The sequence below is a fragment of the Microcaecilia unicolor genome, chromosome 4 (assembly GCF_901765095.1).
Source record: "Microcaecilia unicolor chromosome 4, aMicUni1.1, whole genome shotgun sequence".
NCBI lineage: Eukaryota > Metazoa > Chordata > Amphibia > Gymnophiona > Siphonopidae > Microcaecilia > Microcaecilia unicolor.
The window spans coordinates 225,974,898-226,001,869 of record NC_044034.1 but is presented as its reverse complement, the minus strand read 5'-3'; the positions used below and the strand labels follow the sequence as shown (position 1 = coordinate 226,001,869).

At 43.8% G+C, this 26,972-nt stretch overlaps 1 protein-coding gene across 1 annotated transcript in view; it reads left to right on the top strand.

Moving 5' to 3' along the window:
* DEAF1 (DEAF1 transcription factor) overlaps positions 1–26,972 on the top strand; it is a 149,580-nt gene that overhangs the window by 25,288 nt on the left and 97,320 nt on the right. Inside the window, exons 3-4 of the mRNA XM_030201297.1 lie at positions 2,462–2,591; positions 7,204–7,350. Coding sequence (XP_030057157.1) covers positions 2,462–2,591; positions 7,204–7,350 — 277 coding nt within the window. The remainder of the gene's footprint in view (positions 1–2,461; positions 2,592–7,203; positions 7,351–26,972) is intronic.

Here is a 26,972-nt window from a genome sequence, read left to right as displayed (position 1 = left end):
GTGGCTATCACCTCCACTGTTTCTGCTGTCCACATAGAGCATATGGAGGGACTTGAAGGTACTGGTGTATCTGCCCTACGGAGCCTTAGGCTTTTCTTTCTCTTTCTTCGGTGGTGTGGAAGTCATGGCTACTGAATTCAACATTCCGCAGCACAAGACAACACTCTCCACTATAGCCAGATATATAGACAGGCTGAAGATTCTGAGGATAGCAGGTTTGGAGGGGATCATATTCACTCTGCAGCTCCACTTTTCAGCAATTGCTTCCTATCATGATGCCATGTGACTTCTTAGTGCAAGAGTTTTATGTATTGGCCTCATGCATTCTTGCCCTTGGGATCTGCTTTTGTTATGGCCCACTGATCTGGAGAAAGGCTAAGGAAGGAGAAATTACGGTAGTTCTTACCCAATAATTTTCTTTCATTTAGTCCCTCTGTACTGCTATGGATTTACAGCCTGTCTCACTGACAATGATAAATCATCTAACTAAAAGAAAGCTATAAGACATATATATACATATTATACATACAACATCACTGGTCAGGAATTTCAGGCCCTTATCTCATCAGCTGGGAGGCCCGTTGCAGCGAAAGCCCAAAGTCTCCTTATGACCAGGAATAAGTCTTTTCTGCACAATGCGTCCACCCACAGATGAGCCTTAAAGCTCTGCTGCAACAAGCCCCCCTTTTTATTAAGCTAAAGCTTATTTTCAGAGTCAAGGAAAATTACAGAATGCTTGAGAATAGGTAAACAAGCCATACTGTGGGAATGTGGCCAGTCTGAACTTCGAAAACAAGCGCCATCCTCCTCTTCACGTACCAAATTAATTAGAGCTCTGTCTTATCTTCTGCATTCCAACTTATTTTCACACAATCAAAGTTAAACAATCATTTTTAAACAGAATTACTTCTAATCAACAATACAGACCCCAAGTGCACTTGTTAGTCAAGGCAGATAGAGTTGAAAAGCAATTTCTAAAATCCTTTTTATTACACCCCCCAGAGCAGTCCAGAACCCACTCACAGTGTTTTCAGTATGGTTTATAGAATTCCTTGAGAAGAGTTATTTTGTAAATAGTTGAGTTTGTAAATCCTAGTTTTGGTGTTCCAACAATTTGGCTTGATTTTCAGCAATTATTTATTTTTCTGAGATTGTATTCTTTCTCTTGGATTATATTGGGATTGAGTATGTCTTTTTCCATCTTCATTTTCATTGAAATATTGGCTAGTCAGGTCCCTGCAAAGGATTCTTAAGTGATGATGCCACTAGTCAGTCTCCACCTGCTGATAGAAGACAAACCACATGTCTGGAAGATCTAAAGCAGTAGCGTAGCCAGAGTTTAATTTTTAGATGGGCCTGGAGGTGGACTAGGTGGGCACAGGCCTCACATTTCCTCTCTACCCGCTACCCCCCCCCCCTCGCAACAGCCCCCTGCACATGGTCAGTTCCGGTCATTTTTACTGACCTGAAGCGCCGTTCTCCCTCCAGCACCGGTGATTCCCATAGCCAGCTTTCTGCCAGCGTGCGTCGTCGGAGCCTCTTCTCAGGCGCGTCCCGCCTACTCTGCAACTTCCTGTTTCCCACAAAGGTGGGATGCAGGAAGTTGCAGAGTAGGCGGGACGTGCCTGAGAAGAGGCCCAGATGACGCGCGCTGGCAGAAGGCTGGCTATGGGAATCGCTGGTGCTGGAGGGAGAACGGTGCTTCAGGGCAGTAAAAGTGAGCAGACCATGCGGACAGGGAGAGCGGACAGAAGAGGCTGGGCGGGCCTGGAGCAAAAGTGGCTGGGCCTGGGCCCGTCCAGGCCCACCCTTGGCTACGCCCCTGATCTAGAGGAAAGATAATTAGCAGGTAAGAACTAATTTCCATTTAGGCCTGCATAAATATTACATTCACCACGTGTATGTGTATTCAGCAGCACTATCTGTTTATGAGTTTAAGTGCTAGGCTGTGTCCCATAAGCTGTAGACTGCATTCTGGGCCTGGTTCAAATGCTAAGCTACATGTGGCTTTACAAAATGGTTTGATACTTTTATATCTTGCTGTTTTATAACTGTGATTACAGAAGTGGTGCTTGCACTTAATATTATACAGTGAATGTAGAGGGGTTTAGTGATTTTGTATTGGTATCTGGTGTGAAATGGCAGATACTTTGTATTGAAAATTAATAATTCCATGGGCTCTTTGCTCAGTGAACTGTCCTTGGCTCATTCTGGATCCTGCCAGGATGCCTGCATTTTATGAGCAGCTCCCTGCAGTGACCAGAGAATATCTGTTCTCTGTGAGCTGCTCTTGGTTTCAGGACCTATCAAGATGACTGTGCCTTATGAGCTGCACACTTGAGCCATGCTGGACTCTACTGGAGTTTTTCCTTTCTGAAGATTAGTTAAGGTTATGGAGCTTGCTTTAAACTGTGAGCTAAATTGCAAATGCACGATTTAAAATAGTTCTTATCTGCTGTAGTCGGAGAGAACGACTCTTCAAATTGGTGACAGTCTGAATACCGAAAAAGCCACCTTGATTGTAGTTCACACCGATGGAAGCATTGTGGAAACCAGAGGGTTAAAAGTCCCATCCACAACAATAACACCAGGTATAGTAAATAAAAAAATATAAAGTAATGCATGCGTCCAGCTTTTCATACTTGAGTTCGCAAATTTGGAATGCTTTACCTCTTGACCTGAAAATTATTCAAAACCTAATTAACTTCCGTAAAGCACTGAAGACACATCTCTTTAACATGACATACCATAATGATTTATAATTGGAACTGTAATTCTCCATCATATACTTAACAATTAGATTATTTTCTCCCTATATAGTATTGCCTAATTTATTATGTATTCCATGTCCAATATGTAATACCAATTGCATGTTCTTCCCTTTTGTACCTAATTGTTCATTATATCATCCATGTTTCTATATATATTGTCAATTGTATTATACCAATTGTTCATTTATGTTTCTATATATATTACCAATTGTATCTATACTTTGAAATGGCATATGTCATGACGGAAATTGTAATTCACATTGAGCCTGCAAATAGGTGGGAAAATGTGGGATACAAATGCAACAAATAAATAAATTAATAAATAAATAGATAATTTATGGTAGAATCTGTTGAGATGCAGTTTACAGTTCTGTCTGGCAATGACAGAAACCTAGTGCATAGATAGTTTTTATTTTCTGTTGGTTTTTTTTCCCCTTTTGCTCTGTTCTTCAGTAGCTTTTTAATATCTCATCTTTTTCCCCTGCATAATTACTGTTTCCCCACTTTCTACCCTCTAAAACAGTAGTTCTCAAAACAGTCCTTGGGATACACCCAGCCAGTCTGTTTTGTCAGGATATCCCTGATGAATAGGCATGAGATTTGCATATAATTGAGTAAATACATATACATTTATCTTATGCATATTCAAGGGGTAATTTTTATAAAGGATTTTCACATGTAAATCCTAATGTATGTGCATAAAAGGCCTCTTATAAAATTATCCCATGTGGAAAAGTTGCCAATGGAAGAAATGGGATATAGACTATAAAATGCAATGCATTTCCTATATTCCATGATTTCCAGAGGCCGTTTTCATTGTGGATTATAACTACGAAGCCAGTCAGTTAATGGGAAGTTTTGACATGGATAAGTCAAAAGATATGACTGAATTAGATTTTCAAATTTCTTAAAAGCATAAAAGTTTTTTTTTCCCCAAAAAGTCATAGCGCTCATTTTCGAAAGAGAAAAACGTCCAAAAAGTGTCGTAAAGCAGCATTTGGATGAATTTCTTCTCAAAACATCCAAATCTGTATTTTCAAAACCTATTTTGCAGACGTTTATGCAATGCATCTGCAGTTTGTCCAAATCACAAGGGGGCATGTCAGGGGCGGGATTAGGGCCTTCCTAACACTTGGATGTTTTATAGCCATAAGGGAACAAAACGGAAACATCTAGGCTAAAACTTAAATGTTTTGATCTAGATCTGTTTTTAAAGGAATAATTCATAAAAAGCCGCCCTAAATGACCAGATGACCACTGGAGGGAATCGGGGATGAACGCCCTTACTCCCCCAATGGTCACTGACCCCCTCCCACCCCCCAAAGATGTGAATAAAAGCCTCTGACGGCTTTAGATGTTATAGCTAGTTCTATTAGAGCAGCAAGCAGGTCGCTGGAGTAGTGTAGTGGCTGGTGTGGTGCACTGTAGAGAAGGGGCCCCTGGCCCATATCTCACTCTACCTGTCATACATGTGGTAGAAACTGTGAACCCTCCAAAACCTTACTGTACCCACATATAGGTAACCCCTTCATCCATAAGGGCAATTGTAGTAGTGTACAGTAGGATGCAGTAGGTTTTTGAGGGCTCAGCAGACAAGATAAGGGGATAACGGTGAGGTGTGTACCTGGGAGCTTTATATGAAATCCACAGCAGTGCTTCCTAGGGTTCCCCATTGCTGTCCTGGAATGTCTGTGTGGCCAGTCTACTAAGATTGCTGGCTCCTCCTACATCCCAATGACTTGAATTTGTGTGTTTTTCACTTGGACATTTTGTTTTTTCGAAAAATGGACCAAAAAGATAAACACATAGAGCACACAACCATCAAGCAGGTGGCCATTTTTGAAAAAAAAAGAGATGTTTTGCTGTTTCAAAAATGGCTATATTTCTTATTTGGATTTGGAACGTTTATTGCAAAACGTCCAAAGTCCGACTTAGACATCATATTGAAAATGCCCTTCCATGTGTGATTCCAATCTGATATCCTTAGGGAGCAGAGTCCAAACTTTAGTTGCCTGATACGAAAAGAAGGAGGAAAAAATCCTTTTACATTTGACATTACATACAGTTTGCTAAGGTAAGTGAAAACTGAGTGATTCAGTGTAATGTTCTTGTCAGGGAGAAAGTCAGTAATGAAAACATATAATGTGGCTAATCCAAGTGTATTTCTAACTAACATATTTTAAAGGTTATTTCTACCCTTCAAAGGCAACCAATGTAACCTCTGAAAAAATGATGTTACCCAGTCAAATATGCGAGCACAGAAAAACGGTCTAGCTGCTGTATGATCCTGAAATGGTCAAGTAAAAGATATTTCCTAATTCTCCGCAACTGGTGAAATTTCACAAACACTTTTCTAGTTAGTAAATTTATATGAGTATCAAAAAAACAACATAAGAGTTCATGATAACCCCTGAAATTCTTAAAGAGGATTCAATGGGGAAGTAAGTTCTTTAAGGCCTATCTTTATGTCAGGTAATATGTTCAGCGAAGGACCTAACCATAAAAGGTTTATTTTATCAACTCAGTTTCAGACAATATTGTAAACCCCAATCTTCAAGAGTATCTATACATTGTTGAGCATTGAATGTAATATCATATAAGTATGAATGTGGATGAAGAATAGATCGGAACGAGAAGAATAATATCACCTGCATAAGTAAACAAGTTTGCTTGTAAGTTTTGTAGAGGCTGTCCAAGGGAACTCAGGATATTAAAAAGAATTGGAGAGAGCGTAGAGCCTTGAGGGATTCCACAAGTGGTTACCCATGAATGAGATAAGGAATTATGTTGTTTTATTCTATATGTTCAACTTGAAAGAAACCCTTTGAATCAACAGATCAACTAAAAGTAATGATAATTGGATAAATTAGAAACAGCTCCTAAGAGAATATAAACATATGATTTCCAAAGCTAAAATTACTTATTACTCTAAATTCATAGGCGAAACAACAGTTAACCCTAGAGAACTATATTCGTTATTAATTGCTGAATACTAACAGGTAACCTCCACAAATGAATCTGTCTCTTCAGTGGACCAATTGGCCTATTATTTTGAACATAAAATAACTAAAATAAAACAAGAATTGAAAAACCCTTCCATCTCATTAGAGCAATTCCTTAATTTACAAAATCAATCACCCTTTTGTTCATCTATGAGTAGAATTTGGTCGACATTTCAACCTATCACATTGGACCAAGTCAATCATTTCCTTTGCAAATATATCAAATCACAATGCTTGCTTGACTCCTTTCCTAATTATCTCTTGAAACCATCCCCTAAGGTTTTAATTGATCACCTACAATCAAGTCTAACTTTAATGTTATCTCAGAGTATATTCCCTACTTGCAATGGTAGCATAATCTTAACTCTGATCCCGAAAAATAGTCAAATTAGTATTAGTATTGTTTCCAGCTACAGACCAGTGGCCTCAATAACTCTATTAGTCAAAGTTTTGGAGGGGCTAATCACTCATCAGTTAATAGAATATCTTCAGTATCATTCAATTCTTCATAAATATCAATCGAGTTTCGGGCCTTTGTATAGTACTGAAACCATTCTTACTACATTAGTAGCCAATCTTAGATGAGAATTAAGCTTAGGCAACAAAGTTGTAATTCTCCAATTTGACATGTCTAGTGCATTTGATACAGTAGATCATGACATCCTTTTAAACATACTTGACTATTATAGAATCTGTGGAACTGTCGTGAAATGGTTCTCTGGATACTATCTCGTCATCATGGGTTTCTTGTAGTGGAGTGCCACAGGGTTCTCCTCTGTCACCTATTTTGTTTAACATTATGATGATCCCTTTAGGCCATTTGCTAGAATCAAATTGTTTTTCAGTATTCACAATTAGATGAAAAGAGTTTGTTAAATAGGTTCTCTTTTTCACATTGTGATTTGGAGTGCTATCCTACTTATCTATTAAAATCTCTTCCTCCCCATTGTTCTGAGTTGGATGGGATCTGTTTTGAAATTAGGCCAATTTTCTTTTAGTTTGGGAGACATCTTATTAATGCCAATTCTTAAAAGCACATTAGGAGGAAAACAAGAGCATTCCAAATGCAGACCAATTATTCACAAAAGTGTAAAAGGTTTCAGAAGCTATTCAGTTAACAAATTGTTTTGGATCTTTGGAGGTTTTTGCCAGGTACTTGTGACCTGGATTGGCCACTGCCGGAAACAAGGTACTGGGTTAGATGGACCATTGGTCTGACCCAGTATGTCTATTCTTATGATGTTGGAATTCTCTTCTGCATGGCATTTTCTAAAATGCCACTCTATATTTTAAACTCAAATGAAGCAATTTGAAAAATAACATTTTTTAAAAGTAAGACTATTGTAGGTGAAGAATAGCAAAAAGAGAAAATCAAATCATACATCACTGGGTGCTCTGAGGTTCACTGTTCTCCTTTTATTAATCTGAAGGATCACAGACTACATCAACTCCGCTATCTCCTGGACCAGAGAAAGAAGGAACAAAGTATAATTGGGACCAGTCTGTCTATGAGAATGAGCTGCCTGTGAGATGCAGGAATGTGAGTGGGATCCTGTATAAGAACAGGCTGGGCTCAGGTAAGAAATGAGTAGAACAACTTGCCTGTGAGAAACAAACAAAAAATGTCTGTCCCAGGCAACTATAGTTAAGAGGTTATACACAAGATAAGATGAATCATCAAATAGCTATTTTCTCTTACTTTAATGCTCTTCCAGCTGCCATGCTACTTATCACTAAAAAGCCTCAGTCAGAGATCTACAATTGAATAAGGAGGCAGTGTAGAGAAAAAGAAAAGAAAAGCCTGATACACTTGGAACAACAATGGGCAATGCTAATCAAGAATACTATAGAAACGAGTCTGTTCACACAAAATATTGTGCAGGGAAAAAAATGAGAAAGAACAAGGGACAGACCTCAGAAAAAGGTGACACATAGCAAGACTGCTGTAATTGTTTCAACAAGGAAAGTCACCATACCTTCTTTAATCATTAGTCTCACAACCCCCCTTCCTCCCTTTGTTTGGAAATTATTTTTTCAAAACATTTTTTTAAAGATTTGCTCAATGTACTTCAACAAAGTTATAGAGTCTCAAAAAAAGAAAAGACCACTTAGCTGGTTGCAGCGTCTTGGACAGGCATCCACACCCGACAGACCTGTTTCACCGAGGGGCTTCTTCAGGGGATAAGGATGCCGACTCCAGGCTGACAATCGCTGCTCTAGTGGGTCTTAATCAAGACTTAATAAATCAGCCTGGCCACCGGCTCAAAGCTCAGCCGCTGCATTAAGACCCACTAGAGCAGTGATTGTCAGCCTGGAGTCGACGTCCTTATCCCCTGAAGAAGCCCCTCGGGGAAACGGGTCCGTCGGGTGTGGATGCCTGTCCAAGACACTGCAACCAGCTAAGTGGTCTTTTCTTTTTTTGAGACTCTATAACTTTGTTGAAGTACATTGAGCAAATCTTTAAAAAAATGTTTTGAAAAAATAATTTCCAAACAAAGGGAGGAAGGGGGGTTGTGAGACTAATGATTAAAGAAGGTATGGTGACTTTCCTTGTTGAAACAATTACAGCAGTCTTGCTATGTGTCACCTTTTTCTGAGGTCTGTCCCTTGTTCTTTCTCATTTTTCCCCTGCACAATATTTTGTGTGAACAGACTCGTTTCTATAGTATTGTTGTATTGCACAGGCTTGAAGCGAGTCTCCCCCCTCTTTTGTCTGTTACAGTGCTAATCAAGAAAATATAGAGAAATTAAGACCAAAAGAATGAATGCATCAAAAGAAGTGGAATTAAATTTAGCACCCTCTGAGGTTTACAGGATAGCACATCAACTTTAGAGAAAAAAAATCTGATAATTGATTAGGATTCCAGAAGATGTAGTGAAGATGCATAAAAAGGGTGCAGTGTGCAATGGGAAGAGGACTAGTTATTCTTTGTTAAATGTTCTCTTGTATCCTTTTGTATGCTGTTATAATTAATTGTGTTATGCCAGGACCTTCAATTCTAATTACCATCTACTTGTATAGAACACCATTAGTTGGAAGAACACGGAGATCATTTTAGAAAGGCTTTTCTACGTGTAAAGCCATCTTTGCATGTGGAAAAGGAGATTTTCTAAAACTGCATGGCTGTATATGTTTGCATAAGCATTCGTGGGGGTGGAGTTATGAAATATAAAACACATGCATAGAATTCATGCACACACTTTACAGGTGTAAATTTGTGTGCATTTGCATACATTGTGAGTACTCATTTTATGAAAGCCACATAGGTGCCGGGGGGCACATTTTGGCTGTCACCATGGCAGTCCCTCTAGCTTAGGACTCTAGGACAGAAACTTACCCTTTTCCTTCAGTGAGGCAGGACCCAGGTGTACTGTTTACAGGTTTGATTTACAACTTTCAGTGGATGCTTCATCTTGTCCACAATTAGCTTCAGCTCTTTTGCACAACCTAAGCCAAATTGTAATTACCAGCATTATTATTCCTTAAACACCTGTTCTTTTCCACTAGGATCCAAATTGATTAAGTTAGAAACCGGTTGAGTAGAAGGCAACAAAGAGGTATTACCAGTGGTGTACTACAGGGATCAGTTTTTGGTCTGGTTCTTTTCAACATTTTTGCAGGCGATATTGCGGAAGGGCTGTTTGGTAAGGTCTGCGTCTTTGTGGATGATACCAAAATCTGCAATAGGTTAGACACCCTAGATGGTGTGGATAAAATGAGGAGGAGTACAGCAAAGCGTAAACATTCCTCATCAGTAGCATATGTATCCAGAAAATTGTGGGTTTTGACCATCTACCAGCAGGTGGAGACAGAGGACAGCTAACTGAACTCTGTTACATATCGGACAGTAAGCATTCTGGTCAGATAGTATTCCTCTATCTCTAGCAGGCGGTGGATGGTCTCTCGGAAGCTTCTGGTCTGTAGTAAATTTGGCTCCTGTTCTGGTGCTGGTTTGGTTGACTGGGGGTCATTAGGCTGATGCTGATGCCTATGTAGGTGTACACCTGGAGGTGCCAGGTCCTTCCCCCCTCTCCCCGCCACTGGCTTCTCCTTTCTGAGAGAGAGAAAAAAAAGAGACAATTTGTGGTTCAGAGGCACAGTATTTTAGTGCTATGGGCGGCTGAGGAGGGGGTTGAGTGCTGTTTAAAAATCCAGCAGGATACCTTAGAGAAACTGACTGCTTCCTTTGACGATTCTGAGGTGAGTATGCTTTTAAAAGTTTTATTACTGTTGGCTCCCAGCGTACTGGGGCTTGTTTTTCGCTCTTTGCTTTGCATAGGGCTTGACCTTTAGTATTTTTAGCCACGGCAGTATTGTGAGTTGGGGCTCAGTAGGCAAGTACCTCTTTTCTCTCAGCACTGCTGGCATGATGGCGAGTGCTTCAGGTTCACGCATGGTTCTCTCTACAGACTCCTCACTCACGACTGCTTTGGTGGCCATCTTGGAGCCCCGCGGTCTTTCTGCTGCCTCAGTCAGCTCTCCTCATTTGCAAGTGCCTGTTACATCAGAGTTTTCAGTGTCTGAATCTCAGCTTTCTCTGGTTCTGAATCCAACCCTCAGGTACCATTCTCTCCTGTGTTTGTTCTTCTAATGCATCAGGTTTATTTGATGAAAAGATCTTTCCCTCTCTCAGACTGTCAGCAGCCCTCTTCAGGTTGTTGTGTTGCAGGAATTGATGCATGAATTACCCCTATTGTTAGCAGAATCTGTGGTACTTCAGGAGTCAAACAGCACACACCAGAATGAGGGAGAAATCTTCTTTATTTGCCAGCAAACAAAGTAGAACATCAGCATTAAGTCTCTTCTTCTCTCTCTCTCAGCTCTCTGGATGTTATGGCTTCTGTCTCAGCTCCTTCTCTTCTGCTGTCTGTCTTCCTTCAGCTCTCTTTCTCCTGTCTGTTCCTTCTGACGTAAGCTGCTTCTACTCCCACTTAAATACAGTCCTAACCTCTAGCCCCCCTTACTCTCCAGATGGTAAAGAATGGATTGGTTACCTTGCCTCAGCCAATCATTACTTTAAAAATATCAGTTACATAGGTTTAATATTTCTCAAACTGACCCATGACCTGGGGCCTCTCAGACCAGACATTTTGGCTCCCCTCTCTTGGCATTTTATTATGATTAATTTCTCAGCTATAGCTTAAACTGAATTCATTTAGGGACTAAGGGACATTCTCATATTCCTAGTCAACTTCATACTAACTAGGTTCTGGCATTCATTAAGGGGTCAAGGGCCAGTCTTACTTAATGGCACACATACGTAATTTGTTATTTCTTTCAGAAAGCCCAGTCCTACATTTACCTATAATTAATCAAGACTTTTCTTGACCCTTTTCACCCATCAGCTCCATACACAGAACTAGCTAGGACTGTGGCTAAGTCAAACCAGATGCTTGACCTCTTAAACAGCAGACAAAGGCTCACTTTAAAGAGTCAGGCAAATATGTAACACTGGATTGAAAGGATATTCTACATATTAATTACACAGAAAAACATATTCTAAAATAAGCAGAATCAGTATTCCTTATAAGCCATATCTACATATTAAGAACTTCTAAAATCTAACTCATTTATATCTAGAATTATTTAGAATCTAACTAAACAGCATTTCAGCCTAATCCTTTTAAATTGCCTGCAATATACCTTGTTCATAATAGGATACATATGTGTTTGCATTAGCAATCCATCAATCACAAGGGACAGAGTTTCATTTCTCACTGACCTTTCTAACCTTTAGCTTGGCAAACGTAATCTAAACCAGATGACATTCCTCCATCACTTGCAGAACTAAACCAAACTTTTAAACACCAGATTTTTATGGCTTCTTATATATATAATTATGCCCATGGCTGCCTCATTCCCCCCTTTGAGACTAAAATCAGCTTATGCAGAGATAAGTCTCACAACTCAAACTCTGGCGATTATAGTGATCCTAACTAAGAATAGGCTTGTGAATCACCATTACCCTACTTGTTAAGGTCCGACGGCATACTGCCGAAGCACATGAGGCCAAGAAACAAAACAACAACTCTGCTAAAACTAAGACTATTAGGGAAATGAACAAAGGACGTATCCATGAGGTCAATGACCACCACCAGGAGGTAAGGTCTAATCCTCCTCGGTAATCCTCCACATTAAGGCTGGCCAACTGTAGGACTTTATCCATAGCATGCCTAACTACATGCGTCCTATTTATGACAATAGTACAGCACTCTGAAGAATTTAGCACTGTGCAGAGGCCACCCTGAGCTGCAAAGAGATAGTCAAGACCCATACGGTTATACCGAGAAACTATACTTAATTCATTAATTTGATCCTGCAATGCATTGACTACCACGTTCAGCTCATGAACTAAAACATGGAGTAGAGACTGAAGTCTCCGGGTAGCCATGCCTAGTTCAGTAATACCCGCTACCGGGCCCCCAATTGGAATCCAGGCCGTGGCAGAAAGGGCTACAAGTCTCTTTTTAGTCAGAGGATAAGTAGAGTTAATATACTGGAGAGCTAATTCTATCGCCTCATCCTCTGTGGCAACGGAGGAAGGTAAGGACAAGGCCTCTCGCTTAGAGCGGTGCTGGGATGGTGGCCTGAGGAGAGGAATAACTTTAGGAAAATAATTCAAAGTTACCAATACACAAAAATCATATGTGGGGGGAAGAATCATGTGGAGGACATTATCACAAAGCCAGTAATGACCAAGGAGAGGGCGAGGAAAGTTCCCAATAAATGTTGGCACAGGATGGACACTAGGATGCCCATAATGCGAGCCCCTATCTCAGGGGGAACTAAGAAGAAATGGAGACTTTGTACACCATAGGTGCCAATCCCCAATTGTGACAGACTGCTCATATGTTGCAACCCTTTCATACCCCGGGGACTTATGAAAGTAGAAAATAGGCCGGGACACTATAGTCTTCTCAGTAGTAAGGTTAGGAGCCAGATAATCACCTTGGTCATAATCTGCAGGTATGGTAGTAGGGCACATAGGAGTACCTGGAGAGACTACCCACACAGATTCCCCTTTTTCTGGGAGAACATTAGTATAGTTACAGGGAATGGGAAGAACAGTTGAGATGCTTCTTGTTAAACAAAACACTCCAGAAGCTGGATAGGGAGATGTAAAGACTGGCCTTAGAGAAGATTCAGAGGGGGAAGTAGCATTATAAAAGGACCACCAAGTATAATCCTGGCTCCAAGGGCCTGAACTCGAAAAGTAGGGAGGTATAAGAGCTGGGAGCTGCACAGGGACAGGAACAGCTGGGACATCTGTAGTATAAGGAGAAAATCGGGAACACACAATACAAGGGGAAGTAATCTTTGCCTGGCTAATTAGTTCCTGGACAGAGTGTAACCAAAGGTTGGAGCGAGTTGGGGTACTAGGAAAAAGGAGGCAAGGAGTAGAAAACAACAAAAGCATCCAAACTACTAACATTTTCTTTCTTCCTAATCTAAAACAAATACAGCAAACTAATTAAGCAATAATATTTAAACAGTCTGTGCTAATCACAGATTATTCTAATATAATGTTCTCAGTCTTTGAGTTCTTATACCAGTTGGGATAGACCCTCAACTGACAAGGATCAAGCTCTCAAATTCCAAGAAAGCCAGAATCAGGACAAGAAAGAGTCTCAGTGTGAAGCCGAAGTTCAGCAGCTCCTACAGTATGCAGTTGACCCTTCTTTTCAGCTAGTAGATTCTTTGGTTCGGGTCAAGCGCAACTTCAATGGCTCCGCTGGATCACTTTCTGCTCTCCACTGTTTAGGCTCCGTCTGATCCGTGCTGGGCTCAGTCTGGTCAGCAGACTTAATTCGAGACCAATGGACCCATGGAGTTATCCCTGCGACCTTCACAGCTGTAGGGGTAGAAAGCAAAACAGTAAAAGGTCCTTTCCATCGGGGCCCCAAAGGCTGGAGCCTCCAGTCTTTCACCCAAACTCTATCCCCTGGCAGGAAGGAATGTACCTGAGCCTGGAAGGGGACAGGGTTTATTTCTCTCACATAAGACTGAAGCTCAGAAATTATCTTGCCCAAGAGGGCTACCTGCTCCTGTACCTGGGCAGACCCTAAAATCCCTATGTCTCCCTTAATTCCCTGCAAAATGGCTGGGGGCTTCCCATACACAATTTCAAAGGGAGAGAGGGCTGTTCCTTTAGTTGGGGTGCATCGGAGGCGGAAGAGGGCTAATGGCAGTGCCTGTGGCCATTTCAGTTGGGTTTCCTGACAAATCTTCGCTAGGCTATTTTTCAAGGTTCTGTTTGCCCGCTCAACCTGCCCTGAACTCTGGGGACGATAGGCACAATGCAATTTCCAGGTAATGCGCAATGCGCGGGACAGGGCCTGAAGTGTAGCTTCAACAAAGGCGGGACCATTATCTGAACCTATGGCAAGGGGCAGTCCATACCTGGGGATGACATCCCTAAGGAGGGCTCGAGCTACTTCTGTGGCTTTCTCAGTGACTGTAGGATATGCTTCCACCCACCCAGAAAAGGTACAGACCATGACCAAGAGGTATCGGAGCCTACCGCTCCTGGGCATTTCTGTGAAATCTATAACTAGGGACTCAAAGGGTGTTAGTCCCCTAGACTGAACTCCTGGTGGAATACGGGGTCCCTGACGAGCATTATTCTGAGCACAGAGAGTACATCGGGCAGAGGCAGTGGCAACCAGACTATCCAATCCTTCCAGCACCACTACTCGACTGAGTAGGCGGGCTAGTGCTGTTTTCCCTAAGTGTGACAGGTCATGAGCTTGAGACACTACAGGCCAAGCTAGGTGGCGTGGCACCAGAACTCTGGTATCAGGGAGATGTAACCAGCCATCAGGTCTCCTTACTGCACCTTCCTCTTGAGCCCATTTCTCTTCCATTTGGGTATACATAGGCGTCCATTCTTGCAGTCCAATTTGGAACAGGGGGGTCACAGTACTTGCTGGGGGTCCTCGAGCAGCTTCCTTGGCCACCCGATCAGCATGGCGATTCCCTCGAGCCACTGGAGTATCTATCCTTTGGTGTCCCCTGCAGTGAATGACAGCTACCTTCTTAGGGGCCCAAACAACCTCTAGCAGCTGAAGTATTTCAGGTCCATACTTAACAGGTTGGCCTGCGGCATTTATGAGTCCCTTTTCCTTATATAAAGCTCCATGAGCATGTAGAGTTGTGAAGGCATACTTGGAATCAGTATAAATGTTGGTTGCTGCTAGCTCCAGAGCTCGTATGAGGGCCACAAGTTCTGCTTTCTGGGCTGAAGTTCCTTGGGGCAGGGCTCTTGCTTCTATCACCTTGTCCTCTGTCACCACAGCATAGCCTGCCAATCGCTTGGAGTTCTCCACGTAACTGCTTCCATCTGTGAAATAAATTACATCTGGGTCCCTCCACGGAACATCTTTAAGATCTGGTCGACTGGAGTACACTTCATCCATGGTTTGGATACAGTCATGATCCGGTGGTCCCTCAGATGCTGGCAAAAGAGTGGCAGGATTGAATGTAGCCACTGTTTCCAGGTGTATCCGTGGATTCTCACACAAGCTAGCTTGGTACTTAACCATGCGGTTATTTGTAAACCAGTGGTTGCCCTTATACTCCATGAGGGTGAGAACTGCGTGGGGGACTTTAACAACCAGTTCTTGCCCCAAGGTCAACTTATCAGCTTCCTGGACCAGTAAGGCTGTTGCTGCAATGGCCCTCATGCAGGCTGGCCATCCTTTAGCCACTCCATCCAACTGTTTAGACAGGTATGCAACAGGCCTCTGCCAGGATCCCATCATCTGGGTCAGCACACCCAGAGCAACCCCCTGTCGCTCATGGACATACAATGAGAAAGGTTTCTCCACATCAGGAAGGCCTAACGCAGGGGCTTGGAGTAGGGCTTTCTTTATGGCAATGAAGGATTGTTGAGCGATAGGTCCCCATTCAAATGGTTCCTTTTCACCCCCCTTTGTGGCCTGGTAAAGGGGTTTCGCCATCAGTGCAAAATTTGGAATCCAAATTCTGCAGAATCCGGCTGCTCCCAGAAATTCCCTAACTTCCCTTCTGGACTTGGGTTGGGGAATTGCAGCAACTGCTTGCTTCCTACTGACATCCAGTCTCCGACTTCCCTGGGAAATGCAAAAGCCCAGATACTTCACTTCTGACTGACAAAGTTGGGCCTTTGAGCGTGAGACCTTATAGCCTGCATCCAAGAGTAGCTCCAGCAATTCTCTGGTAGCCTCAAAACACTCTTCCTGGGTCACTGCTGCAATCAGGAGGTCATCTACATACTGGAGTAAAACTCGCCTGGAAGGCTCAGATTTAAAAGTCTTAAGGTCTTGCCCTAGGGCTGTCCCAAAAATGGTGGGGGAGTTCTTGAACCCCTGTGGCAGGCGAGTCCATGTATACTGAAGCTTCCTTCCTGTTACTGGGTTTTCCCATTGAAAGGCGAAAAGCAGTTGACTGGCGGGGGCCACCCGAATACAAAAGAAGGCATCTTTTAAGTCTAGTGTCGTGAAATGGGTAGCTCCAGAAGGTATCAATCCCAGCAGGACATATGGATTAGGCACTACAGGGTGTAATGAGATAGTGGATTTGTTGACCACTCGTAAGTCTTGGACTGGCCGGTAGTCCTCAGTCCCTGGCTTCTGAACTGGCAACAGTGGCGTATTCCATGGAGACTGACAAGGTCAAATAATTCCATGGGATAACAAACGATTCAGGTGTGCTTGAATCCCTTCCAGAGCCTTTCGGGGAATTGGGTATTGACGAAGATGGATTGGCCGGGCACTTGGAAGTAAATCTACATGGACAGGAGGAATATTTCGGGCCAACCCTGGGGGATTATCTTCTGCCCATACCCCACTGACCTGAAAGCTGTCTGCCAGGGGTAGGTCAACTTGGCCATGCGACTGATGCAGCCGCCATTCTTCTTCAAGGGGGCAGCAGAAACTCAATATACCCTTAGGGCTGGATGTCAGGGGCCGAAAGGAGACTGAAGTCTGGCCATCAGAGTCAAAGGAAATTTGGGCCCTAAGCTTGGACAGCAGGTCTCGACCTAACAAAGGGATTGGACAGTCTGGCATATACAGGAATTCATGAGTAACTGTGTGTGAGCCTAATTGGCATCTACGGGTCGTCAGGAAGGGCCTCCGGTTCTGCACCCCCGTGGCTCCCACCACTCGGACAGTTTTTCCAGACACAGGCGCTAATCGCTCCGTCACAACAGAATGTTCAGCTCCTGTATCAATCATGAATGGAATTGAGCGGCTCCCTATAGTTAACTTGACCATAGGTTCCTGGGAGCCCAGTTTGTAGGAACCCGGTCTGTCCTATTCGTCCCATTCTGCCATCTCGGCTATCCCGATGATGTCAGATTCAGGAGGCTCATACCTTCCCTCTCGAACTCGGCCTCGGCTTCCTCGATCTCCTGGTCCCCTTCTCAGTCCCTGGCGCCTCTGGGGGCATTCATCTTTCCAGTGCCCTCTTTCCTTGCAATAGGCACACTGGTCCCTCTCCAATCTTGGTCTGGGATTCTCCCCCCTTAGCCGGGATTGATTGAAAGAATCTCGGGGCCTGGCTGGTGGTCCGGGGTCCCACTTTGGCTTCCCATTAGCTAAAGGTCGACCTCGGTTAAGGGTGGAATTAGTAATGGCTGCCGCTAAAAGGTCGGCCTTCTTCTGCATCTTTCGGTCAGCCTCTCGGCGCACCTCCTGATCTCTATTAATGAAAACCTTGGTTGCGATCTCAATTAGCTGGGTGGTATTCATCCCTGCGAATCCCTCCTGACGCTGCAACTTCTTCCGGATATCTGGCATACTCTGGGCCACCAATGCACTATTCACCATTCTCTGGTTTTCTAGTGCTTCAGGGTCAAATGGGGTGTATGTTCTGTAGGCTTCAATTAGTCGCTCTAATAAGGCCCCAGGGGATTCAGTTGCCCCTTGGAGAATTTCAGAGACCTTTGCCAGATTAATGGGCCTCTTTATGCCTTTCCTCATACCTTCCAGCAAGTCCCGGCAATAGCCAGACAACAGTTCATAGTGCTGCTCATTATTTGGATCCCAAGCTGGAGCTGCGCGAGGGAACCGAGTTCTAACCCATTCCTCTAGGTCCGGTGTCCTCTCGGGGGCACGCGCTCGCGTGATGGCCTCAGCATTTTGTAAAATCTTCCGCCTCTCCTCAGTTGTGAAGAGGGTCAGGAGAAGTTGTTGACAATCAGTCCAGGTTGGGTTATGGGTGGCCATAATGCTAGCCACTAGGTCCACCACTGCCTGAGGCTTTTCAGTATAAGAGGGGTAATGCGTCTTCCAATTCAGGAGATCGGTGGTTGTGAAGGGTACATACTGGTAGGCCTGTGCCTGCATAACCTGACCCTCATTATTAGGATCCGGTCGAGTGGTGGTTACCTGACGCAGGGGCAGAACTCTCGAGGAGGTAGGAATGGAACCTGAGGTAGAGCTAGGAGCTACCCTCCTATCATGCTCAAAGGTGATTGCAACAGGTCTAACCCATTCAGTGGAGGTGTGTTGAACCCCTGAGGGATGGGGAGGGGTACTCATAGACTGAGAGGTGGTCACAGGTGATTCAGTCCATTGAAAGGGATGCCGGGCCCCTGATGAGTGGGGAGGGGTATTAGAAGGAGAGGCTGGGCTGTCAGGAGTTGAGGAGTCAGGGAGTGGAGCCCAAAGCGGGTCTTGGGAGGTTAACAGGGGAGAATGTGGCATAGGAGGGTAGAGGCCGGATGAAAGGTCCACCCTAGGATGTGACGGGGTTTGCACAGAAGAGGAGCTATCCGGAGAAGCCTGTGCTGGAGAAGCTTGGGCTGGGCGGCGTGGATCTCTGGGGGTGGCACGGAACCCCAACAATGGGCCATAAGGTGGTGGTTCAAGGTCTGAGGGGTCATCAGAGAGTATGGGTTTCTCGGACAGGGTAGGGGCGGAAGCCACCGATTGGGTGGTAGGCTTCCTAGGGCTCTTTCCCTCTTCCAATTTAGATTTTCTAATCTTTCTTTGAACGCGGCCTAACATGAACTTTACTGGGGATCCCATATAAGTTTTCAACCAAGAGGGAGGGTCAGTCACAAGGCTGTCCCAGGAATCTATATAGGGGAGTTGTTCAGAATATTCTGGTTCTCCTACAATTATGCTGTAGACCTTCCGGATTACTTCAATATCTAAGCTGCCACTAGGGGGCCACCCCACTCCCATAGATGGCCACTCAACTTCACACAAGGTTCTTAGAGTACTTGAGCTTAAAGTCTGTCCATAATCATTAATTAAAAATCCTTTCTTGAAATTCTTAAGCATACAATCTAGGGGAGTATCAATTTGTCTAGACGATTTCCCTCCCATAATGCTTACAGTTACAACACACAAAGAGGGAGGGAATTTTTGAGAGTGCAGTAAGGGGTCCACACTCTCGAGACACAAGGTAAGACAGACAACAATCGCTTCCTTCTGTCACTGGCCAATTGAACTCGCGTTAATTGGAAACGCAGTTATAAGAAGTCCGCACTCATTTAACATTCACGCATCACACATTCCATACAGAAAATCCCACCCAACAATTTCAAATTTCTCAGATACAGATAAGCTCAAGCGGTTTCGCTTCTAATCTCCACTAGACTAAAAGTTACTAAGGCCTTCGCTGAGAGTTGATCAGACTCCCCTTCCCTCAATTTTTGAGGGGCTGCTTTACAGTTTCCTAGCTAGGATTACAATACAGAATACAGAATACATACCCGGCGAATGTTTCTCAGTCAGTTGGGTGCCGGTTCATATCCCACCGCTGCCACCAAGAATTGTTGCAGGAATTGATGCATGAATTACCCCTATTGTTAGCAGAATCTGTGGTACTTCAGGAGTCAAACAGCACACACCAGAATGAGGGAGAAATCTTCTTTATTTGCCAGCAAACAAAGTAGAACATCAGCATTAAGTCTCTTCTTCTCTCTCTCTCAGCTCTCTGGATGTTATGGCTTCTGTCTCAGCTCCTTCTCTTCTGCTGTCTGTCTTCCTTCAGCTCTCTTTCTCCTGTCTGTTCCTTCTGACGTAAGCTGCTTCTACTCCCACTTAAATACAGTCCTAACCTCTAGCCCCCCTTACTCACCAGATGGTAAAGAATGGATTGGTTACCTTGCCTCAGCCAATCATTACTTTAAAAATATCAGTTACATAGGTTTAATATTTCTCAAACTGACCCATGACCTGGGGCCTCTCAGACCAGACATTTTGGCTCCCCTCTCTTGGCATTTTATTATGATTAATTTCTCAGCTATAGCTTAAACTGAATTCATTTAGGGACTAAGGGACATTCTCATATTCCTAGTCAACTTCATACTAACTGGGTTCTGGCATTCATTAAGGGGTCAAGGGCCAGTCTTACTTAATGGCACACATACGTAATTTGTTATTTCTTTCAGAAAGCCCAGTCCTACATTTACCTATAATTAATCAAGACTTTTCTTGACCCTTTTCACCCATCAGCTCCATACACAGAACTAGCTAGGACTGTGGCTAAGTCAAACCAGATGCTTGACCTCTTAAACAGCAGACAAAGGCTCACTTTAAAGAGTCAGGCAAATATGTAACACTGGATTGAAAGGATATTCTACATATTAATTACACAGAAAAACATATTCTAAAATAAGCAGAATCAGTATTCCTTATAAGCCATATCTACATATTAAGAACTTCTAAAATCTAACTCATTTATATCTAGAATTATTTAGAATCTAACTAAACAGCATTTCAGCCTAATCCTTTTAAATTGCCTGCAATATACCTTGTTCATAATAGGATACATATGTGTTTGCATTAGCAATCCATCAATCACAAGGGACAGAGTTTCATTTCTCACTGACCTTTCTAACCTTTAGCTTGGCAAACGTAACCTAACCAGATGACATTCCTCCATCACTTGCAGAACTAAACCAAACTTTTAAACACCAGATTTTTATGGCTTCTTATATATATAATTATGCCCATGGCTGCCTCAGTTGTTCAGAGTCTGCTACATAAAAGAGACATTTGGACTCTGTTCTTGACCAACCCTGGCTCCCCTCCATCCCCTTCTCTATCTGAAAAAAGTATTTCTGTAGCTTCCTTGCAGCTGAGATGTGACTATCAGTAAAATAAAGTGCATGAGTGCTATGTATAGCAGTACATAAGTATTGCCATACTGGGAAAGACCAAAGGTCCATCAAGCCCAGCATCCTGTTTCCAACAGTGGCCAATCCAGGTCACAAATACCTGGCAAGATCTCAAAAAAGTACAAAACATTTTATACTGCATATCCTAGAAATAGTGGATTTTCCCCTAGTCCATTTAATAATGGTCTATGGACTTTTCCTTTAGGAAGCTGTCCAAACCTTTTTTTTAAATTTCGCTAAGCTAACCGCCTTTACCACATTCTAATTCCAGAGTTTAATTACACATTGAGTGAAGAAACATTTTCTACGATTCGTTTTAAATTTACTACATTGTTGCTTCATTGCATGCCCCCTAGTCCTAGTATTTTTGGAAAGCATAAACAGACGCTTCACATCTACCCATTCAACTCCACTCATTATTTTATAGACCTCTATCATATCTCCCCTCAGCCTTACTTTTTCTGCTGTGCTGATAAATAACCTCTGAGGAAGCCTATGATAATAGTGAAACGGGCCCCGTTGGGATTTTTTTGATTGAACAAGATAAGTCTCTTTCTTTTTGCATAGTGGTCGAGTATGGTATAATTTGCAATTCAGAATATTGAAAAGTTCTGAAAAAAAAAGTAAATATGTTTGAATGGGTTTTTTTTAGGACCAATACATGATAAAAGGAACCTAAAGTTCTAGCAGATAACAAACTATATGATCTGCATAAAAAAGGTTACTGAGGTCCTTTTCCCCATTTTTTTTTGAAACACAATCAAGAGCAGTACTGAACATTAAATTTCAAAGTTGAAAAATGATATAAAAAATCATTGATATATATCTGATGTTTTGGTAACCCAGATTCTTATGAGAGTGTATAATTTATGTTGATTTAGGGTCATCTTCTTTTGCATTGTATTGACTTTTCGGCTACCCCAGTAGGCTCTCTGTCAGTCATCCCTTGTGACTGTTTCATGGCCCTCTTTTTGGCCTTTCCCTGTTCCGCAGCTGTGCTTCACTCCCAGGGCTGATTGTATTCTGAATTTACATGGCATTGCCGCAGGGCCCACTCACTGGTTCCCCACCAGTATATGCTGGAGTACTGACTTGGAACAACTACTCCACTCCAGGATTTCCAGCTTCTCCAGTTGCAGCTTACAATGCAGCAGCTTCAAGCTTCAGCCACAGCTTTGGAGTCTTACTCCCTTTGGTCTGCTATGTATTCAAGAGATGGCCTTGATTCAGGAAACCTAGTTCTAGCTCTGGATCTAAGGGCCACTCAAAATTAAGCTCCTGAACTGCCCCAGCTGAAGCTCTTTGGCAGCAGTTCAGCCTAATACTTTTCTCTGTGCACAGCTTTTAACTTTATACTTCTTTGCTCTGCAGTTTCCTCAAGCCAGCTTCACAACAGCAGCTCCAGTTCCAACTCCACTCCTGGAGTCTGGACCAGCTTTTCCCAGCTGCTCCAGCAACAGCAGCAACTCTGTAGTTTCACTTTTGCAGCTTTGTCTACTTCTGACCAGCTCTCTGACAGCTATACTCAGCTGTAATCCTTGTGCTTAATTAAGGAAGCCTTCCAGCTTGCTAAGTATTTTCTTTCACTCATTGTGCTGTTCAGTTCCACACACTGTGCTTCCTCTAATCATGTGCACACTAGAGCTCAGTGAAGCTTCCAGCTTGTCAGAACTAGTTCTATCTGAAGCCACAACCAGGTCTGGTCTTAGCAATTGTGGAGCCCTGTGCAGACCCAGGGGCGGCCCAAGGCAAGATGCTGCCTCAAGCGGAGCTAAGATGCTGCCCCCTCCCTGGGCGGAGATGCCGAGATGCTGCTCCCCCCTTCTGGGTAGAGATGCTGCCCTCTTCCTTTCTCCACCCCGTAAGTGGCGTTTTCCTTGTCGTTTCATCACATTCCAAAAGCTGGCAGTGTCAGCAATTCCCATATGCTGCCCTGCTGCCTGTGGCTGCTCTGACGAAACAGGAAGTTACATAAGAGAGGCGGCTGTAATAAAGGGAAGAGGTGGGTGCCGGCGGCAGGGCAGCGTATGGGAATTGCTGCTGTCACCGGCTTTTGGAATGTGACAAAACGACAAGGTAAACGCCGTGAACAGGGGTGTAGGAAGGAAGGGGGAGATGCTGCTCCCTGAAGAGTGCCGCCCGAGGCCCCCGCCTCAGGTGGCTTAATGGTTGGGCCACCCCTGTGCAGACCAGTTCAGTACCCCCCCCCCAGCCCCTTGCCTAGCCTGCCTCCTGTTGACAAGAAGTTTTTTTAATTATTTTTTTATTTATGAAATTACAAATAAAGACATGCAGATATTTAAATTGACTAACATCTGAAGGGCTGCTACCACGGATGGCTCTTGCTGGCTTTCAGCAACAGAGCTTTTCACCATGGTGAGGAGAACTTGACGCCTGCAACTGAAAAGGTGGGGGATGAGTCAGGGCTCAATGTTAACTTCCTAAGTCCCATAGTTAGGTGATGTGGTCCACAAAACTAAAATACAATGTTTTGGCCTGAATCAGATTTATCAAGCAAATACTAATGCTGATTCAGGGCAAAAGGTTCCAATTTATTTTTGTTGGATCACAACTTTTTGCAGCATGTTGTTTTTAATTTAGATATAAGTTTTGTTGTTGATTTTTTTGTTATTTTTAACCTGGGGCCTGGGCCATATAAAAACTAATGATAGCGCTGTGTGGAGTAGAACATCATCATGTTGCCATACCTGCTTATATATACTTAAAGTTGCAAACCAAAAACACATAAATGGCAAAGGTTTAGATGGTTTCCAAAACCAACAACGTGAGCTCCATACATGAGCTCAACATATCATGGCTGATTAGAAAATAAATAGCGACTCCCCGCCCCCCCCCAAAACAAAAACAAAAAAAACAAAGGAGTGATTGTTAAGCAATACACAACATTATATATCACTAGTAAAAAAGGCCCATTTCCGAAACCAATGAAACGGGCGCTAGCATGTGGTTTTTTTTGTGTGTGTGTGTATGTGTGTGTGTGTGTGAGTGTGTGAGGGTGCGGTGTGTGTGCAGGTTGTTGATGTGTGTCTTTTTTTGTTTTGTTTTTTGCTTGGGGGTTGGGGGATGTGCTGTGCAGTGCTGGCAAAGTGGTTTGGATTGGTGTGTGGCTTTGAGGGTGTGTTTCTGTTGTATTGTGTGTGTGTGGTTTTGTCTGTCAAGGAGGTTTGTGGAGGGGGGTCTTTCTGTTGGTGAAATGTAAATGTGGTTGTAGGGAGGTCAGCCTTTGTTGAGTGTTGTTTTTTTTTTTGTGTTGTGCTGAGGCAGCAGTGTTGTTTTAGATGGGCGGAAGGTAGAGGAGCACGTTCTTTGTCTGTCGGTATTTTTTGGCCATTTCAGGGCTGCTGTAGGGGAATGCTGGAAGAGAAATGTGCTGTTGGAAGCAGCGCCATATTTTTCCATTGGGCTGGGGTTCTGGGCATCCTGGAGGTGGGTGACGGCTTGCCTGAGGACGGGGATGGTTGTTTTAAGTTGGCGGAAGGGAGAAGAGCACGGTCTCGGGCCGTGGGGGGGGGGGGGGGGGATATGGTATATTTGGTCCATTTCAGGCCGGCTGCAGGGGAATGCTGGAACATTTATGCGCTGCAGGAATCAGCGCCGTCTTTTTCCGGGTGCTCGGGGAATCCCCTAGGTGGGAGACAGCTTGCCTGAGGCTGGGGATGGTTGGGCACGTCCTTGGCCGCTTCGGCAAAAGGGGAAGAGGAAGGGTATGGGGAGTTACCTGCAGCCGCCTGAGAAACCATGTATTCTTTGTTTGTTTTGTATTATTAGTTTGCATTTCTGTTGAAGAAAGAGTGGATGCCTTTCGAATGATGGAGGTGGTGCGTTGGTGTGCGGTTGTTTCGTTAGTTTTGCAGCCAGTCTCCAGCGATTCCTAGGCAGGGAAGGAGTACTCCTCCCCCTTCCTTGGTCGCTGTTTGCTGCTGGCTGGGTCGCGGGTAATCCTTCCAGCTGGGCTGCAGCTTGTCCTGTTCGCCCACGTCCCAGATGGTGACGGGCACGTTGTTTTCCGGCTCCTCTGACTCCATGTCAAGCGATCCCAAATATAGTCTGTGCTATAGGCCCTCTGGCACTCTTCAGTAGTGGCATTAGGCATTTAAAAATTTCTCCCCCCCCCTCCCCCAGTCTATTTTTACACATACCCACAGCAGGAATATTCTTCTCTCGTTCCAGCGGTGGTTCTGTGCTCTCCGTGCTGCACAGATAATGAGCCATTCTGCTGGGGAATGCTCCTCCCTTATTCTCATGTAGTTTCCTCTGATTGGTCCGTCTTACGTTGCCTAGTGTTGCCTGGGAACGGTGTTGTGATGGTCCTTTGTGTTTCAGAATGTTGAGGGTGTTTTTTCTGATTGGTCCATCATGCGAGGGCGGGGCAGAGAGACATGGTCAGTGTTGTGGCTTCACCACCATGAATCCATGAACCCTTCAGTGAGTGACTGAGTGACTTCAGAACTTTGTCTTCAGAATGTTGAGGGTGAGTTTTATTATAGTAGATATGGGTTGGCAAACATATAAGTGCAAAAATAATAGATATAGAAGTCATCAGGGTGTCAGAAATAAAAATTAAGTGTTCAATTGCAGACTAAGTTCTCATTCTTATTCGCAGTCCCAACTCAAGAAACAAACGTCAAATTGTTACCACCTTATGTAGATTTAAGCATTTTTATTGGAGAAAATGCACCATAGCACAAACAAATAGCAAAAAAACAGTATACAAGAAGTAACACCACCAAAATTAACAGCTGCGCAGATGAACAGTAACGGCTAATAAAAGTGCAAGTTCAAATGTGAATAAATAATAAAAAGAAGCCCAAACCCCAGTCTATACAAATCTAAACCCCAGACTTACAGCAACAAATGCTATAGGGTCTTTGTTCTTGTAACCCTCCAGCAAAACTAAAAAATCCTCCCCACCAGACCACCCAACACCCATAACCCATCTACATAAAAAAACTTAGATGAACCTTCCATAGAAATCTAACTGACAACCAAGGAAAAATATAAGTAGGAAAGAAAAAAAAACACACAAAAGGGAAGTACAGTGCAATCCGCTTAAGTGCAAGGGTCTGGGACCAAAGAAATACATGCAGTTAACCGGAGCGTGCACTTAACCGTTGTGACCCAAAGAAGCTTGACATCTGATAAACGTATGTACAGTACTGTTTATTATACGTACAGTATACAGTCTCCATTAACTGACATTAGGCTTACTTGAAGTAATCAGTCATAGTCCTCTGTACACTCTTGTGAGTTCCATAGACTACCCATTTTCGAAAGAGAAGGGCGCCCATCTTTCGACAGAAATCGGGAGATGGACGCCCTTCTCTCAGGGGCGCCAGAATCGGCATAATCGAAAGCCAATTTTGGGCGTCCCCAACTGCTTTCTGTCGCCGGGACGGCCGAAGTTCCCGGGGGTGTGTCGGAAGGGTAGCGAAGGCGGGACAGGCGCATGCCAGGGCGTGGTTAAGAGATGGCCGGCAGCAACCGATAATGGAAAAAAATGGGCGTCCTTGGCGAGAATTTGGTCCGCTTTTTTTGGTCCCTTGTTTTTTAGGTCCAAGTCACAAAAAAGTGCCCGAACTGCCCAGATGACCACTGGAGGGAATCGGGGATGACCTCCCCTGACTCCTCCAGTGGTCACTAACCCCCTCCCACCCTCAAAAAAATAACTTTAAGAACTTTTTTTGCCAGCCTCTATGCCAGCCTCAAATGTCATACTCCGGTCCATGACAGCAGTATGTAGGTCCCTGGAGCAGGTTTAGTGGGTGCAGTATACCTCAGGCAGGCGGACCCAGGCCCATCCCCCCCTACCTGTTACACTTGTGGTGGAAAATGGGAGCCCTTCAAAACCCACCAGAAACCCACTGTACCCACATGTGGGTGCCCCCCTTCATCCCTTAGGGCTATGGTAGTGATGTATAGTTATGGGAAGTGGGTTTTGGGGGGCTCAGCACCCAAGGTAAGGGAGCTATGCACCTGGGACCAATTTGCGAAGTCCACTGTAGTGCCCCCTAGGGTGCCCGGTTGGTGCCCTGGCATGTGAGGGGGACCAGTGCACTACGAAT